Raw genomic sequence first — 17,550 nt, 5'->3', positions numbered from 1 at the left:
CAGCTGCAAACTCTTCCGGGTTACACATCTCTAGGATTGTGATGGTTTTGTGTTGATATAAAATACTGTAGCTTTTGCCCGGACATTGAGAGAATAACGAAGAGGTGGTCCATCAACAATCCCTTTATTGACATGAACAACCGCACCAAAACAACCGTAGTCGTATATCCGCAGACTATTGGAAAGTAGATATTTCAAGCAGGAATGAATGGACACAAAAAAGTGCACATTTCCCCCACCCCGATGTAAAAAAAAAAAAAAAGTCCATCCACATTAAGTTATTAAAAACGTATGTCCACATAAAGACACATTCACCAGCTGCCATGCGCACTTTGTCCCAACCTGAAAACGCAACAAGGGTGCATTATATTGGTATGTTCCAGTCCCGGCATTGTGTAGGCTGCTTACTTACCTATTCGTCAGTGCTAATGAGACATTTTCTCAAAATCTGACCATACTAATTACTATTTTTTCAGTCTGGATTATTGGGACACATCCCGTCATGTTCATAACCCCAAACAAGCATCTGTGTGTGTGCACTGATGATGCGTATGAGTGTGCTACATTCACCAACTAGAGAAGCACTCGGGGAGTGCAGACCTCCGCCAAGCGCCATTTTTTGGATCAGTCTTTGATATTTTGTAGAACTTGTCCTCTATTTTTTCTTCCAAGTGCTCTAACCATTTTTTGTGGAGTTATATGCATAAATGCCAAAAAAGGTCCTATCTCGCAATCTTAAATAATCCTTTAAAAAATTCCTGAATACAAAATATAATCAGTTCTTCCATATCCCATTTCCGACAATTCCTGAAAATTTCATCCAAATCCATTCTGAACTTTTCAAGTTATTTTGAACACAAACAAACAGAAAAACGGTGGCCAAAACATAACCTCTGCGCTGCGCTTGGTGGAGGTAATTATGTTGTTTACAAGGACAAGAAGATTTTAAGGCTTTTAATACTTTCAATATGCAGAAATATAAAAGTGTTGAACATTTCAGGATAAATAATAAGAAAGATACAAAGTTGGGTTTGACACCCCTGAGCTGAAGAAACAGAGTCATAATAATCACTAATGTAGACCAGCGGTTCCCAAACGTTTTACAGTCTTGCACCCCTTCGGACATTTGACTTGAAGCCATGTACCCCCTACTGCTGCACACTTAAAAAAACATAAACCATTTTTACATTTAATGAAATTGAAATATTAAACATGTTTAATTGGTTAATTAATTTTATAGTAATTCTGGTTCAAAAATGTGTATTGTGCATGGTCAAATTTTAAGAAAGTTTTACATGAGCACTGATAATTAGAAAAGATGTGAATTTCTCTTGGATGAATAAAATAAGTATTCGTTCTACATATCTTTTATTTCAGCCGGATGTTGGGATCCTTCCCTTTGAATGGGTTGAACTTGAGCTTCACTTTTGTCCACTTGCAGTCGCTATGATTTAAATCTGCATATATTAATTTGATAACAATTTGATAACAAAGGGAAAGTTGGACAAACATGATAAAGTAATATCCGAAGTACAAAAATACCTACAAGCAGCGATAAAACCTCATTTTCAGGGGAACCTCCGAACGCTCATCCTGACACGCACATACATTGACAGGCTTTCACAGTGCGGGGATTGGAACACCAATAGCAGTTAAACCGTTAAGATGAAACACTCTTAAGACACAACCTAATCATCAAACGTGCTTACTTATTCATATAACTCACACAGAGCAATGAAGAACTTCACGTCGTGTCTCCTTCCTTCTTTCTGCTATGACGGTGGGTTCAGGTGCGCTCGTAATTGTGAGTGTTCCGCGCTAATTGTTTTTCATTTTTTAATTCACGTGCCCCCAACGACAATTGGCGTACCCCACAACCCAGGATGTTGTCAATGACTAGATCCGTTGACATGCCTGGACTAGTGATGCCATCATGTGGTAAGAATGGTCATTACACCATCACCCATTGATGGGAGATAGTGTAATGACCATCAAGCGTACAATATGGCACGCGTCACACAATGCTTCATTTTGTTAATACGTTGTGTTAGTCCAGCTGTGCTCTTGATGTATTTTTTGTCACAAAACGTCCTGGTCAGCATCCTATTAGCTTGCCACTACGTGGAAACAGGAACGGGAGTCAGCTGCGTTGCACGTCTATGATGCCATCTGCGATCGACTCTCAAAAATGTTAACACAAAACATGTTTTTATAGTTTTACACGCTAACAATTCTAAATGCATATAAATCACGAATGAAAGGGCTAAATGAACATTTAAGGTTATTTTTACCTTCATTGAAGATGTAATTGTTCCCAAAGACACAATAATAGAAGCGACATCAACACGGACAGCACCTTCATGTTATTTATTGAATTCAATAGTGTTTCTCACCTTCTTTATCAAATGCTCGCACTTGCAACTTTCCTTGGGTCCATTTGGGGTTATTGAGGTCAGACGCACTATACAATTCAAGAAATAACCCATGGCAAAACAGGAAGGTGGTGTCCGTGTTGAACTCGCTGCCACATTGTGTCTTTGGAAACAATCATGTCAAGAATCACGTTTTAAATTAAGGTAAACATAAATGTTCATTTATCCCTTTCATTCATCATTTATGTATTTATGTGCATTTCAAACGGCTTTCTGCACGTAAAACTATAATTGCAAAACTATAAAAACGTTTTTGTCTTTTTGGATTTACAGTATCTCTTATGGGAAAAATGTATTTGGTTAGCATCCGTTTTGGTTAGAATCAGACCTTTGGGAGCAGATTAATGACGCTAACCAAGATTTCACTGCAAAAGTAATGTGTGATATGTGTTATTTGTTTTCTTTGTATTTTTATTTCTATTCTACAACGTATAGAATAAAACACATTATATACACAGAAAAAAGGCCTTCAGTTTAAAAGTGTGACTACTGTTGTTTAAAAGAGATGGAACAAAAGTACATTGATTATTAAATATATATTTCATCAAATCAGAGACATGAATACTAGTGCGTCTTTTACAAACAAGCAAACCATGTTAAGCTGGTAAACAATGTGACTTGCACGCATGCATACTTTGTACACATTTTTACCTAAAACATCCACACTGCGCTTCCATAACATCTATTGCTATTCATTTCTTTCAAATAAAGGAGCGGCATTCTCATCTGAATGGTTGATCTTAATATCCGGTAATATCTGACAGCTGGTGATGATATCAATCTTCTCAGACATGGCTTTCAGGTCATCCAAAATCAGTCTGATGCTGTGGGAAGCGCTGATGATGGTGCTCTGTGATGTGTTAAGCTGCACTGTTGCACTGCGCACCTTTCAGAACACGAATCACACAATGAGACTATTTCAGTAAAATTAAAATGACACTAAAACTTGTATTGATAGTTTTGACATTATGGAGTTTGTGCACAGTATGTCATGTAAATGGTGACATTTTTAACACCGGTTTGACCTCTTGCACAGGCATTTGATGAGCTCCAACACAAGAGTTGAATCAAAAAGGAACATATAATATATACAAAATATATATATATATTTTTTGGACAATATTTTTTTCCATTGTGGTTGTAGATTGCAGTGGTGCAAAACTGCACTGCATCTTTCTGTGAGCTGTACGGAAGCATCATAATATTACAAAACACTCTCAGTATAGCGCAGTGCTATGCTTGCTCAATCAAAAAATAGCATGGTCAGATTTGCATAAGCATATTTAAGAATCTCTTGTACTGGATCTCATTACATCAATCATGCAAGTGATATTATGCTGTGGCCAATGGTGTGAAAGAAAAAAACTGAAAATAAAAAGGTGTACCTCCTTGCTGGCACTGCCATAAACGTGTCGCAGCATCTGTCCCACATCAGAATAGAGCCGGCTGTTAGACTCGTGCAACTTCTGCTGTAACAATGTATCTCCTGGAAATTTGACACAATGAATCAGTGAAATTGGCGGTACAAAAATGGAAAAGAAGGCACGTTGACGACCATGGATTATTGATACTTTGGTAAGTTTTCATACTTTAACATTTATGTCTTGTATAGTTTCATGTTATCAACAACAGTGTAAGTGAGAAAGCTAACTTGATATAATTAATATTTAAGATAACATGTTCCATCATTACAGCAACAGTTTTATGTAGTAATTATGGCCAGCATTACTCACCAAAAGGCCTATGTGTCGGACTTGGTCTTTCTTCCACTACTGACTGTATATCAGGGTGATCTCGCACTACAATTAGTGGAGGTAGATCTCGACTTAGTACCGTAGTCTTTTCACGACTCAGTGCAGAAGCTGGATCCGCCTTCTCTACCTCATCCTCACTATCAGTTTCAGGAGCTTCACCTGCAACCTGGGATCATCAACAACCAAGATATGGCTTCTGAGAGAGGAGGTCGAGGTTTATTTTAGATGCTGACAACCATACACACTGGAACATACAACAAAACTACCTTGGCTCCCACGATGGAACTCTGGGGAGCTGAGAGGGAGGTGATGTAGATCTCATCATCTGAGTCTGTCTCGGATGCCTCGCCCTGCACCACTATCTGGTACCTGTTCGACATGACTACACAAATATACACCCTTGACTTACAACAGTGATTACAATGAGTTCAAATGTCAGCGATAATGACTCCAACATGATGACATATTTTAACATTTGATGCAATTAAACGACAATAGCTGGGAATCAAAATAAACTAGGTACCGGATATGTCAACACAGTTTTGCAGTCAAACGATCACATGAGAAGACAGGAAGGTTTTTTTAATATCCCAAACACCAATAAGAAAGGTGTATTTACGTCACGTGGAAAAACGCTCCCTACTACGATTGGATGGAATGGCTGCCTATTGAGATAGGGTAAGCTTTATGTAGGAATCCGGCGTACACCGAAATGGCGAGCATTCTTTCCACAACCATCTACGGCAGATGCGTGCCATTCTCTGCTAACTGACGCAAAACGTAACATAAGTTACATTTCTTTATGAATTGCTTATACGCAGTGAAACCCGCGTGTTCTACTGTTTTAAACGTTTGTTTTACCAACTGTGCTTGTCTTAATCCGCGGAGTACCCCGGTGAATGACTACGAGCGAATCCCGGAAGTGTTTGTTTACGTCTGTTGTCGCTGGTCGTCTCACGGGTACGTTTTTATTTTACTCATTCCAATACCCATACTCATCATTTGCGTAACTTTATCGTTGAATGAATGTTCATTTTATTCACTGTCCCAATTGTCCCATACACGTGCAACGACGTGCTGCTTGATGTGAACTAATGACCAAGATAGCCAAGACCAAGACGCTAAAACTGGCTGCTTGGTGTCAGTCTTGACTGTCGACAAAATAAACTTTGCTCGAGTTTAGCGTTAACCACGATCCTTTTCTGTGTTTTATTTCTTTTGACCACCATGTCAGGAATGGCAGACGAAGCTCTATTTGAGTTTCTCCATATGGAGATGGTATCACATGTTTACAGGGATCATCAATCTAGTAAAGGGGAGACGGACAATAAGGTTCGTATATAATAAATGCCGTATTTACATAATTTCCTATGAGAATCACTTTTAATCATGTGCAGTTTGTTGACATGTACATATACATGCCGCATGTTATTATTACTTTCTGTACAGGACAGAGCTTCCCGTGTTTCTGTCCTGGAGGGGATGGGCTTCAGAGTGGGGCAAGGGCTTATTGAGAGGTACATGGCTCCCATATACAATTTGGATAACAATATCGTACACTCCTAATTTTTATGTTTAAACGTGTTTGCCTCTTAAGGTTAACTAGGGACTCTCCCTGCTTCAAGGATGAGTTGGATATAATGAAATTTATTTGTAAAGACTTTTGGACAAAGGTCTTCAGGAGGCAGGTGGACAATCTCAGAACCAACCATCAGGTGAAAAAGAAAACAGGCTGTTGTATTCATCATCGTTTTTGAATGATTTGTCTTACATCTTTTTCTCTGTCAATGTAGGGCACCTATGTGTTGCAGGACAATAAATTTGCTTTGCTGACACAGCTCTCAAATGGAAAACAGTATCTGGATCAAGCACCTAAGGTTAGTGCACATCTTCAGTTCTTTTTTTGTTTGTTTTACATAAACTATTTTCAATGATCCTAATGTCAGTGTTTCATGGCAGTACCTCGCATTTTCATGCGGTGTGGTGAGAGGAGCGCTGTCGAATCTTGGTCTGGAAAGTGTGGTGACAGCTGAGGTCTCTGTCATGCCATCCTGTGAGTACCATCAGACTTCAGTTATTTAGCCGTCATGTTGAAAGTTGTATCCTCTCCAGTGTATTTGGCCGCTGTTTTCGAGAAACAACAGGTAGCTTGCCAGCTGATTTTGAGTAGCTCACCAAAGGGTCAAGGGATATTTATAACTCTTAGATTTCTTGTAACTGTTCAATTCAGACATTCTGGCTGTATTTAATGACAAATGACCACAAAATAGCCCAAAGACAATGGCTGACCAAGTAGCTGTAATAGTCATGAAAGTTGGAGACCCCTGCTCTAAAGACTCACAGAACTTCAGAGTTCAAACCACTTACATGCATGACTTTATCAGCATAAAGCATCAGACATCAATTCAGTGAGCATCAACTGATTCACTGTGTTTGGCTTTTTGTGACACTTGTTGCTTGAGTGTCACCGTACAATTTGTGACTTGTTACATACAGTATAATCTGACGTCAACCAGTGTTCCAGATAGGATTGCGTTCAACTGTTGTTGCTCCACTGCATATTAAATAGAAATGTAGTGTAAAAAGGGTACAGCGGAACCTTGGTTAGAATCATGAATCTGTTCCAGAAGGTCTGATTTTTAAGGTTAACTGAAAAACATACTAACCGAGGTTCCACTGGGTAGGCTTTTTAAAGGGTCCATTAAGTTAGTTCAAGTTAAACCAAATGTTTGACTTCACTGCTCTTTGAATTTGCAGGTAAGTTTCAAGTGGTGATCCAAAAATTATGACGTGGCACCACCACCAGAGTTCATGCACCCTTCTCCTGCAAGTCGAGTTCTGATGTTCCCAGACAGTGAAGTATCTCCTCTCCCTCTCATTACTGCACCAACAGAAAGAATCAAATGTAGAAGCCAAACAACCCAAGCCACTCCGTGTTCTGATCTTCTAAGTAATAAGTCCAAAACAGGCTTTGCTACCTTTTACTTGTAATCATCACATAAAATAAGAGCATTACTCCCCATTTGTTAAATGGAGATGTCATGAAAATAGACCACAATTGTCGCTGTCTAATAAATGTCTGTGTCACATGGATGTATTTGGAAATAAATTAAAAATACTAAAAGACAGTTTCAGTCCTCTATAACCACTCAAAATGTGTTTACTGCTGAATATATACAGAAGGCTGACAAAGGGTAAACAAAAAGAACAGGCCTGAAGGGGGTAGATCCAATAGGTGGTTGGGTATGTAGATATCCCGCTTGGCTGAGGGCCCCGGTCTGTGCAGTGGTGGCTGGATCTGTCACCAGGACAATGCTACAATCTGCCTACATAACCAGTCACCAATTGATGCCACTGAAGCTCCATCTTTACGCCCCTTTGTCACTGATGCCGTTTTATGGTTATTAGGCTGCAGTCAGCGTCAGTACTCTCTGTCGTCTCTTGCTTCCGTTTGTCTTTTTTGCATTTTAAGCTCGACTTACAATTTGGTTCAATCCACTAGCGCAAAATCTGAATACTTGTGATTTCCCCACGGTTTTAAGATTTTGATCAAGATAGTAAAAACACCATTCTGCCAAAAGATACTCTCCCATGATGATGGTCCAAAATATCATATAGATGCTCCCCTGATGACAGAAACTGATCGACATAATTTTCCTAAAAGTACTGGTGGTTCAGTTTGAGACGTTTTAATCACTACAACAAAGTAAATGTACGTTCCTATTTAGCCACAAGAGGGCCACATAAGACTGTTATTACATTATAGGCACTCGTGCCATGCTCTCACACACCTCCAATTTAGCATTTGATATTGTTCATGGCTACGTTGTAATTCAGTTAACACATTTGAACAAAAGTCTTATTGTATGCGCACTTCAGTTGCTTCATCAGCTTTATGCACATCAACTCAAAGTAAAATGTTAACAAAATCAGAATATGCATGTGCTCCCTCTTTAGCCCATTAGCTGCAATCCACTGAAAACCCAAATCCTCTCTGAAAGTAAGAAAACAAGTCTGAAGGCAGGATTAGAGAGCGAGGGAGGGAGCCTGCAAGGGTTGAAGTTGCAGAAACTGGGTGGAGAATGTGAGACTTGAGTCAAAACATACTGGGGAAGGAGAGAATTAGGAGCCTGACAGGAGGCTTGAGGGAAATGAAAGGTCGAAAGAGGAGTTTATTATAGATGGGAGGAGCTGGGGGCAGGGAGAAATCATGACAGGAAGACATAGAGGAGGGTATGAATTAGAGGGGGAAGGCAGAACACATGAAAAAGCAGAATGTACCTGTTCCTTCATGTCTTAGGGCTGTTTACACGACGACGATCCAGCATAAATGGCAGTTTTTTCGCGCAGTTTTTGCCTTTATTTGTGTAAGGTCTGTGTACAGATGACAATGTCAAATAGCCTGAAGACACTAATTTGTCAGTAACACATGTGCCCACCAACCGCTCTTCCTCCTGGACTTATCCAAAACGTATTTTTCTTGCTCTACCTGGCATATATTTGGTTAGGGAATTTCAGTTACTGGACTAATGTGTCTTTGCCGGTCTTGGTAAGTGTACACCTTACTGGAAAAGTGTTGCTAAGCTTAGTATGCTGCATATACGCAACTACAGCCCTGTGCTTTTAAAACGGCCTGTTTTTAAACATTTGCATTTTTACTCACAAAAACACCTATGTCTTGTTAAAGAGTAGCCAAAATGTTTTTATGCCATTTTATTTAAAAACAGTTGCATATAAAGAGAACCTTAGCTTGGGACATCACCTGGTCAATCATGCGATCACACTGAAAATTTTGCCCCCTCGATAAATTGACGCGCATATATGCTTTGCTTAACTTGTCTGTCTGTACCACACAGACTGGATGACAAGAGGGTTCACTCTGCATGTGTCTGTGCGCGTTGGTTCTATAGTGGAATGAACAGAGAGAGTGAACCGTCCTTTCAGCCTTTGTCTTCCAGTATGTGGAGGCGGGGCTACTAGTGAGTGGATACACAGACAGGGCGCGAGCAGATAACAAGTTAGCAAGCGAACGCTAATGTGAATGAAGGCCCAAAAGCCCAGGTTTCTAAGCCGAATGCCTTCGTCCCGACAATCAGCGCTTACTGAGACGTTTGATCGGCAAAGTAAATATAAAACGAAACAGCGCAAAATGGTGCGTGCTCACAGACAGTGTCGCTCGCTACATCGCAAAAGAAAATGATTTTTTAATACAGTTGAAAAGCCAACATTTTGGGAAATACAGTACGACTTGCCTGGGCGAATGTACGTGTCACAAAAAGCAATTCCTGAACTGTAGAACCGAGTGAAAGAAGACGTGTTGAGGGACATCAGAAACATTTCATTTTATTCCGCCATGACAGATATGTGGCCCAGCTGAAATATGACCCCTTATATTAATTTAACAATACACTACATAACTGCATGTATGGTTTTTATTAGTGTTTTTTTCTTACCAGAGACAGGGTGTATGTTTTATTGTTTTGGGTTATTATTGTGATTTTTATTTTTGTGCATGTTTTGCTAAAATAGTCCATTTTATTTTCATAGATTTGTTTTTGTTTGTTTAATTTATTATGTTGTTTGCCTTATTTAAAAGCTAATTAAAGTTTATTGCTTTTGATACGATGTACTCTCTTTATTTTGCCATATAATAAATGAAAAAATGTGTCTCAAAAAATGTTGTCAATAATATCACTTATCGACAATAATTGGTAGGACAATTATTGTCCAGCAAAATTTGTTATCGTGACAGGCCTCCAGGCATATAAAAGTTTGTAAAAAATAAAGTCACACAAAATCTACAGTGAATGTTGAAGATTCCTGTTAGGATGTACAATTTGGAAGTAAACCAAAATCTCAACTGGTTAAGTATTGGAGAAGCCTCATTTTAAAAATGTATCTGCCAGTGAAACAAATAATGAATTAGTTTTTATTTGAATATGTTTTGCTTAATTGTTCAAATTGAGGTAATGATTCATAACTGTATCCACGATTTAAATAACCAAACTAAGTGCTTTGATTAGTTTCAGTCCAATGGAATCAAGTGAAGATTTAAAGTCCCAGGAGCCTTAGTATTGTGTTTTATTGTTGTGTCATCCATGACTGATCTCACGGGATGCCGCTCACTCTTATCCTCTTTTTTTTTTTCTTTAACCCTTGCTCCTGAGATTACTTCTTTCCGCTTTTTACCTTGTCATTCAACCTCCTCCACTCAGGCATACTGGGAATGACTCTCTTACTCTCACACGCAAGCACAAACTTTGTCTCTATGGGCCATATGTTGACCTGTGGTGGACCTGAATGCAGCCATCTGCCTGACTATTCTATGCCCCACAGGGCGACAGTGTGGGAGAATGTCTATCAGATACAATACAGCTCACAGACACCATTTGAGCACAAACACACACACACACACACACACACACACACACATGCCTTTACCCCTTAACAGCAGCTAATCACTTCCAGACACCCCCTCTCATGTTAAAGGTGACAAGATGGGGTAGTACTCGGATGGTAGACATTCATAGCAGGGCAGATACTAATTTTTCTCTCTGTACTGTATCTATTGCTCTTTAGAGAAAATCTTTATTCTCATGCAGATAGTCCGAATTATCGAGATATTATATGGCATACTATTAGTTGAGCATCAGTGAAGTAGAACTGAGCCCAGTTGAGATACCCTTGAGTAAGGACCAACCCCAAACCTGCACATGGATGCAACACATTCTCCTTTGTATAGAATACATTTGTGCATGTGTGTTTGTCTAATACTTAAAACAGAAATATGTAGTGTAAAGACACGCTAGCCCTGGGGGATTCATAATGGGCAATAATAATTAAAGCAGTGTTGTGCTAATGAAGCCAATGGCTCCCAGAAGCCCTGTAAACTACTAAGAGTATACGATGTGAAAGGCGACATCACTGAAGGAAAGAAAGGGAAGACGTAGGGGGTGGGGGGTTTGGACTGGCTTGGTGGCAAGTTAAGGGAGAAAGGAAATGGGTGGGAGACCAAGCTTGGTGAGATTAAACTCCCAAACAAAAGACTTCTTATCTCCACATGAGATCTCCACAGCAGCCTGCTGTCACACAGGCTCCAGCAGGCCTGGGGACTGCTTGTTTCTCTTCAGTTTTGCACAGCTTTGAACACGTAAACACACAGATGTCCCCAATAGACTTGATACTGTCACTCTCAAACAACTTGACAAGGTAAACAACAAACTTTCAAACACTACTGCAAACTGGCCATTTCAGAAGACATTCCTGTATGTTTGTATCTGTGCTACCGCTCACAAGAAGTAAGGTAGTGTAACTTGAAGGACGTGGTTATAGAAGACAATGTATAACATGCATCCTCAAGCAGTGTACGATACAATGTGGGTTTATGTACCGCTAAAGTGGATCAACAAAGCAAATCAGCTCAAGCGAAACTTTGTCTCTTGAATGATTTCATCTGAGAGAAACTAACACTGTGACGTCACACTCAGTTTTGCATGACACTGTCAGTGTTTCACTTTCAATGTATTAAATAAATGTTATTCCCTGTGATTGATTGGTGATCAGTCCAGGGGTGCAACCCACCTCTTAAGCAAAGTCAGCTGGGCTACGCTCCAGCTCACCTTTGACCCTGAAGAGGATTACTGTTGAAAATGAAAGTTTGTTATTGTGGTTGAAGCTTGCAGTGGTGTAGAGTTACATTGCTTCATACCAAAAGCTGTTTCCGTTTCCTATCCTGTCTTGAGTCGCTATCGAAACTGATTTGATTGTGCAGTTGTGGCCCATTGGTTTAAGTTTTACTAGTCCTGTACTAATCTTTAACCCAACCTCATACTGCATAGATGCCCAAGTGTGTTGCTCAACAGTATTGTTTCAGAAAAGTCTAAATGAGGGCAGCAAGACATTTATAATTTAAAAAAAAAACAACCTTTATTTCCAGTACAAAAAATGCAAAATAAACTCAAATATATTAAACTTGATACAAGCATTAACAACTCAACGTCCTCTATAAATATGTTAAAATAAATTAAAGAAATTAATTTACTAAAGACTATCACCTACCATACTAAGCAAGCCTCAAAACAAGGTGAAAAGGTCCTTTTAAATAGAAGACGATATGGTCATCTAACAAAATACATTAAACACACAGAAACACAGCCTGATAACGTTTCTAAAAGGCTTAGCATACAAAAGGCTACAGTGCGCTGGATGTGGCTCAAGTGAGGCAACAAACTCTGCGCAATCATTACAATACGACACCGGAACAAAGAGGGTTAATACTGATGCTCATCGGAAGAACAGAGCCCGTTGGAAGGACAAAATCCCAAATGTTGGAATGTTTGAGCTATTATTTCAAGCCAAAAGCCCCTTTTTGATCATAACTGATTAAACAAGATGCAAAATAGTTGGACTGTCTCACTGAATAAACTCAATCCTCATTACTATTATTAGTACACTGTGAAAATTACAGCATCCAACATGGATATACTATCCGATTTCAGAGGTCATTTTTAAAATGTAAGTGACTTTAATGTAGCAATATCTTTGTGATTGTTTTGTCATTAACCAAAACAGATGTGCAACTCTTGACTGGTGAAGAGGGGGGGGAAAAAAGAAAAAAAAAAAAAGAAGAAAAAAAAAAGATGCCCCCCCCCCCATTCCCATCACACCTTTCTGGCGCAAACTAGAAAAGCTTTCAACATGACCTGCTCTGTAACACTACAGGTACTTTTTAATTTGTTTAAAAACATGTTTTAAAGCTTACCACCCGAGGCCCGTGACCTCAACAAAACCTCACACTGTTAGGAAGAAAACGTAGCTTATAAAACAATACTGCAAGACGCTTCCTAAAATGTGAGGCCACATGGTGGTCCTGATCCCGCCACACTTAACGTGCCCAACTACAAAGTGGAACGTCGCTGGCTTTGGCTCATGTCTCACAAGAGTGGTGAAGTGACACTCGTAGCACTTCTGTCTCATCTAGACTGTTTTTGTGGACCTGATAGGGGAACCTCTTTATGGCACCTAAAAAAAAAAAAGTATCTGTTGGCACACTTTAGGTCCTGTTGTTGTGTGTGTGTGTGTGTGTGTGTGTGTGTGTGTGTGTATGATCACGACATGTGTCTGCTGTATTTATACGGAAGTCAGCAGAGAATCGATGTGTCTGTGGTATACCTAAAGGCACAATCCAGTTGTGTCCTCAGGAACTGAGAGCTGACTGAATACAGCGAGGCGTTTTCCTTCACTGTTGCCACCACACGCCTCCAATACACTAAGCGAGCTTGCCGAGCTGCCCCCATCCTGGTCCTGATCTGACAGAGAGGTGTAGGACGGGGATCGCGTGCCGAGAGATTGCGAGAAGAGCGTCGAAGCACCGGGGCTCTGTCTCAGGGACGGAGACAAAGACGGAGATGGACCAGATGGAGAACAGCCTGAGTCTGGGGATGGCAGGAAGGGAGAGCGTGGATCTGCAGCAGCGGGGGACTGGTACTGTGGGGCAGTAGAGGCCTCCAGGGTAGAAGGCTCCATCTCCAAGAAGACTTGAGAGAGGAGGTCAGTGATGTCGGCACAAGGAGGAGAGGCAGATGGAGCACATGTGAAAGATGCAGAAGGAGGAAGAGGAGGAGGAAGAGCCTGCTGGGGAGTAGAAGGAAACCCAGCAAAGCTGATGCTCTGTTTGATGAGCGGGATTCTGTTGGAGCGTGAGGAGGGAAGGGACTGGGGGACAAAGTTTGAGGAGAAACAGGAAGAGGAGTGGGAGAGGTGATTTTTTTCCTCCTCGTTGTTGTGAACAAAGTGGCAGCGGATCCCATAGGGGCAGAAGCCGATGGTGTGGAAGGTGCGGCATGGCTCCGTCTTGTACTTCGGATGCCTGCTCAGATCACGCAGCTCGTCAGGCCCGTGGGCAAACTGGCATTTCCCTCCATACTTGCACATACCGCTCTCTGTAAAAGAGCGACACAGTTCTGTCTTGTAGCGGGACGAGGCGGAGGAGACAGAGGAGGTGGATGAAGACATGCTGGGGTTCAGTGCAGTAGGACTGATGCCTTCTTGCCCGTTCATCATCATGTCTGCGCCAGGCCAGCCTAGGCTTGCTGCTGCGGTACTGCCGGTCTCCACCATGCTGACCGAGCGCTGAGACAGAAAGCCTTGCTTACGCCACTGGCTGGAAGGATGGGGAGTTTGATGGTTCTCTGGCTGCTGCCCCCACATACTGGAGGACAGAAAGACATTATCTGAGGGGCCGGTGTCGAGACAGGAAAGGGTGGTGAGGGAGAGTGATGTGTCACAGCTACATTGCTGACTGATGAAGCCTGGCGTCTTCATTGCTCTGCCGATCGATGACAGCTGACTGTCCGGATCCCTCAGATCAAGGCTCAACAATTGCTGCACAAAGACAGAAAAATGGCCCCAGTGTCATAAAAAGTCTTTCCCTTGCACTACAAAACAAGACATATAGCTGCAAAATATGAGGGAAGCACAATTGCAATCAAAATTATGCAATCATCATTGTAAATTCTATTCACAGTGGAACCTCGGTTAGCGTCTGCCGCGATTAGTGTATTTTTCGGTCAACGGAAAAAAATTACGCCACAATTTTGCATGCATTCTCCAATTCGCGTACAATATGGCACTTGTCTTGTGTTAATACACTGCGTGAGTCCAACCATGTTCTTAATGTACTTATCACAAAACGGCCTTCCTTGTTAGCATCCTATTAGTTAGGTAACATGATGGCAGCCGCAGCTGGATGTCAGCTAAGTTACGTTGCCCGTCTATGTTGTCATCAGCGATTGACTCTCAAAAATGTTTACACAAACACGTTTTTATAGCGTTACAATAGTAGTTTTACATGCATAAAACAATTTTAAATGCATATAAATGACAAATTTAAGCTAAATTAACATTTAAAGGTTACTTTTACCTTTACTGAAGATGGGACTGTTACCAAAGACACTATGTGGCAGCGAGATCAACCATCACCACCTTCCTGTTTTCCCACGAGTTAATCTTGAATTCAATAGGTGCTTCTCACCTTTGTCCAAACGCTTTCTTTTGCTCCATTTTGGGTTGACTGAATTCAAGAAATAACTCATGGCAAAACAGGAAGATGGTGGTGGTTGATCTCGCTGCCACATCGTGTATTAGAGCAGGCAAAAATCACATCTTCAATGAAGGTAAAAGTAACCTTAAATGTTCACTATCCCTTTCACTCATTTATATGCATTTCAAATTGTTTTCTGCATGTAAAAGTATAACTATTACTGTATATAAACATGTTGTGTTAACATTTTTGGCTTTCTGGAACGGATTACTTGGATTTACATTATTTTGTGCCGTACATTTTGGTTAGAGTTAGAGTTAGACCTAGGATTAGAACTAATTAATGACGCTAAATTTGCAGTCAAGCAATAAAACAATAACATTTCAAATTGACCATCTATTGAAAGCGTGTGCATTTTGCAGATAAATGCAATTTACAATAGGATTGAAAAAGTGCAACTGTAGCTAGTTAGCAGAGAGTGGATGTTTGCTTCATTGAGTGTTCACTTTGAGCTAAGGCACTCAACTCATTTGCTCCCTCCTGAAGGGATTTGCACACAAATCAGCTGACTACCCAATTTCTCAGACAGACACCAACACTGTCAACACTTTTAAATCCGTCTTTTACAACCACATGATTACTTTATTATCACACCCCGAACTGGCGAAGAAAGGCAAGAACAGAAATAGTGATTCAAGGTACACTTCCAACCAAGTTAAGCTGATTTAGAAAGTTATACCTTTTGCCCACGTGACCAAGTTTTAGCACGCTCATTTGAAAGCACATTTACTAATGAACATTTGGTCGTACTTTTGCTCGCTTACAATGACGTAAAAGTGGAGTTTAACGGTGTGTTAAAGTTAGCTATTTAGATTTGAATGAAAGCATGCGAGCATACTCTGAATAATGAGCGACCAGCTTGACACGTTAGCATGAAGCCCAAGCTAACTTTCGGTCTATATAATACAGACAAACATATGACGTTAGTACAGTTACAAGTTCAGGTGAGCTAACATGACACGCTAATATGGTTAATTTGTGCACTTTCTTGTCGTTTTTTTTTTTTTTACCTTACACATCATCTCGTCCAGGTCCAGGCCAGCGAACTGGCCAAGGGGGTAAGACGGCATGTTGCTCAGGTCAGTGTGCTCCAGTCCGCGGCCCACCCTGTTGCATGAGTCGAGCACAAGTGAAGTTTGTGGTCGTGAGTAAAGCCCAAGTCGCCCACCACGTGTGAGCTTAAAACCGGACACCGCTGCAGGCCACTCCCACGACTCCCTACCGCGACTCCAACCCGCCCAAAAAGTTGTTTCCAGTCAAAGTCCGGCAGCCTTTACGGCTCCGCTTCAAGGTTAGCTGACTGAAAATGATAAATTTGACAGATTTTACGTATTTAATGCCGTTTCCGAGTGTAGCACCGACGATGACGTCACATACCAAACTGCATAATACCCAGCATGCATCACTCCGTGTTTTCAAAGTTTGAAAAAAAGTTTTAAAATGCTGATTAACTACAAGGACTGAGTCCCAAGGTTAAAATTCATGTAAATATGCAGTTAAATTTACTTATTCATCTCTAAAACGGTGCAATAAAAAAAGAAAGCTGTAAAGAGACTGATTGCAAAAGCTTACTTTTTTTCATACAAAAAATATGTTACCCATAGTGGTTTAAAACGAAGAATTACAATTACAAATTAAACGTAATAAAAATTGTTGTTCAGCCTGAATAAGATGACTGGCGTTCATGTCACACAAAAACAGTTCCAGAGAACCAATCAACAATTTTCCATCATGCTGTTGTTAGGCTACACATACAATGATAGCTAACCATGTGATAGCTACATGTAGACATTTGGGGGCCCAAGGCAAATGCAGCCTGTGGGGCCCTCCATATCCTTGTACTGCACTGATTTATTATTTATTTTTCAACATTTATTTTAATTTCTATTTTTACAAAAGGTGAGTATGTAATTTAGGCCTCTCTTTTTCTGCTTTTGAAATCTACTGCATTCTTCTCGGCTGTGCTGCTGTCAAGAGCGTCTGGCTGTCTGCCTTTGGAGTTTTGATTTAAAAAGCTGTTTGCTTTCCTCTCGCCTTCTCCTCTTCACCAGTCCACTGGGGTAACTCCGCATCAGTTTTCTCCAAACCGCGCCAAAAAGTTTGTTTCGCTCCCATCTTCCGGAGTCATTGTGCACAAGCGCAGTAGCATGGAAGGTGGGTAGCAGTCAAAGCGCTCATGATAGATTAGGCATTTTGATGGAGTTTTAAGCACGTGAATTAAGACTAAAACAGTAATATGTACTTTAAGTCAAAGAAAAAAATA

The 17,550-nt window shown here is 40.6% G+C and overlaps 3 protein-coding genes across 5 annotated transcripts; 1 reads left to right on the top strand and 2 right to left on the bottom strand.

Annotated features, from left to right (window-relative positions):
* Positions 1-258: 258 nt before the first annotated feature.
* Positions 259-4,756, bottom strand: bloc1s3 (biogenesis of lysosomal organelles complex-1, subunit 3). The gene is made up of 5 exons (XM_054794403.1): positions 4,710-4,756; positions 4,453-4,568; positions 4,166-4,352; positions 3,818-3,918; positions 259-3,318 (listed from the first exon to the last, which is right to left on the bottom strand). Exons 2-5 carry the CDS (start codon positions 4,564-4,566, stop codon positions 3,121-3,123), a joined length of 600 nt encoding a protein of 199 aa, XP_054650378.1. The 5' UTR covers positions 4,567-4,568; positions 4,710-4,756; the 3' UTR covers positions 259-3,120.
* Positions 4,757-4,911: 155 nt separating this feature from the next.
* On the top strand, positions 4,912-11,622 carry trappc6bl (trafficking protein particle complex subunit 6B, like). The gene is made up of 7 exons (XM_054794523.1): positions 4,912-5,146; positions 5,421-5,518; positions 5,636-5,703; positions 5,784-5,901; positions 5,980-6,063; positions 6,146-6,239; positions 6,944-11,622. The coding sequence occupies exons 1-7, from the start codon at positions 5,086-5,088 to the stop codon at positions 6,973-6,975; spliced, it is 555 nt and encodes a 184-aa protein (XP_054650498.1). The 5' UTR covers positions 4,912-5,085; the 3' UTR covers positions 6,976-11,622.
* Positions 11,623-11,873: 251 nt separating this feature from the next.
* On the bottom strand, positions 11,874-16,646 carry zgc:114130 (uncharacterized protein LOC570332 homolog). 3 transcript variants are annotated; one of them, XM_054794520.1, is made up of 3 exons: positions 16,298-16,646; positions 13,358-14,569; positions 11,874-13,207 (listed from the first exon to the last, which is right to left on the bottom strand). In XM_054794520.1, the coding sequence occupies exons 1-2, from the start codon at positions 16,355-16,357 to the stop codon at positions 13,358-13,360; spliced, it is 1,272 nt and encodes a 423-aa protein (XP_054650495.1). In that variant the 5' UTR covers positions 16,358-16,646; the 3' UTR covers positions 11,874-13,207. The 3 variants fall into 3 exon arrangements, with proteins under 3 accessions (XP_054650495.1, XP_054650497.1, XP_054650496.1); XM_054794522.1 differs by having other exon boundaries at positions 11,877-14,396; positions 14,479-14,569; positions 16,298-16,340; XM_054794521.1 differs by having other exon boundaries at positions 11,878-14,569; positions 16,303-16,646.
* Between the last annotated feature and the right edge of the window lie 904 nt (positions 16,647-17,550).

This window comes from Dunckerocampus dactyliophorus, chromosome 12, assembly GCF_027744805.1.
Source record: "Dunckerocampus dactyliophorus isolate RoL2022-P2 chromosome 12, RoL_Ddac_1.1, whole genome shotgun sequence".
NCBI lineage: Eukaryota > Metazoa > Chordata > Actinopteri > Syngnathiformes > Syngnathidae > Dunckerocampus > Dunckerocampus dactyliophorus.
This window is presented reverse-complemented; position numbering and strand designations above follow the sequence as displayed.

What these genes read in the sequence shown, in the direction of transcription:
- bloc1s3 (XM_054794403.1), bottom strand. Translation starts at nt 4,566, where the DNA reads ATGTCGAACAGGTACCAGATAGTGGTGCAGGGCGAGGCATCCGAGACA. An exon ending in GTTCCATCGTGGGAGCCAAG is followed by an intron (nt 4,353 to 4,452) that starts GTAGTTTTGTTG and finishes TGATGATCCCAG; the next exon opens with GTTGCAGGTGAAGCTCCTGA. An exon ending in TCCGACACATAGGCCTTTTG is followed by an intron (nt 3,919 to 4,165) that starts GTGAGTAATGCT and finishes TCAAATTTCCAG; the next exon opens with GAGATACATTGTTACAGCAG.
- trappc6bl (XM_054794523.1), top strand. Translation starts at nt 5,086, where the DNA reads ATGACTACGAGCGAATCCCGGAAGTGTTTGTTTACGTCTGTTGTCGCT. An exon ending in AAGGGGAGACGGACAATAAG is followed by an intron (nt 5,519 to 5,635) that starts GTTCGTATATAA and finishes CTTTCTGTACAG; the next exon opens with GACAGAGCTTCCCGTGTTTC. An exon ending in GGGCAAGGGCTTATTGAGAG is followed by an intron (nt 5,704 to 5,783) that starts GTACATGGCTCC and finishes TTGCCTCTTAAG; the next exon opens with GTTAACTAGGGACTCTCCCT.
- zgc:114130 (XM_054794520.1), bottom strand. Translation starts at nt 16,357, where the DNA reads ATGCCGTCTTACCCCCTTGGCCAGTTCGCTGGCCTGGACCTGGACGAG. An exon ending in TGGACGAGATGATGTGTAAG is followed by an intron (nt 14,570 to 16,297) that starts GTAAAAAAAAAA and finishes GTCTTTGTGCAG; the next exon opens with CAATTGTTGAGCCTTGATCT.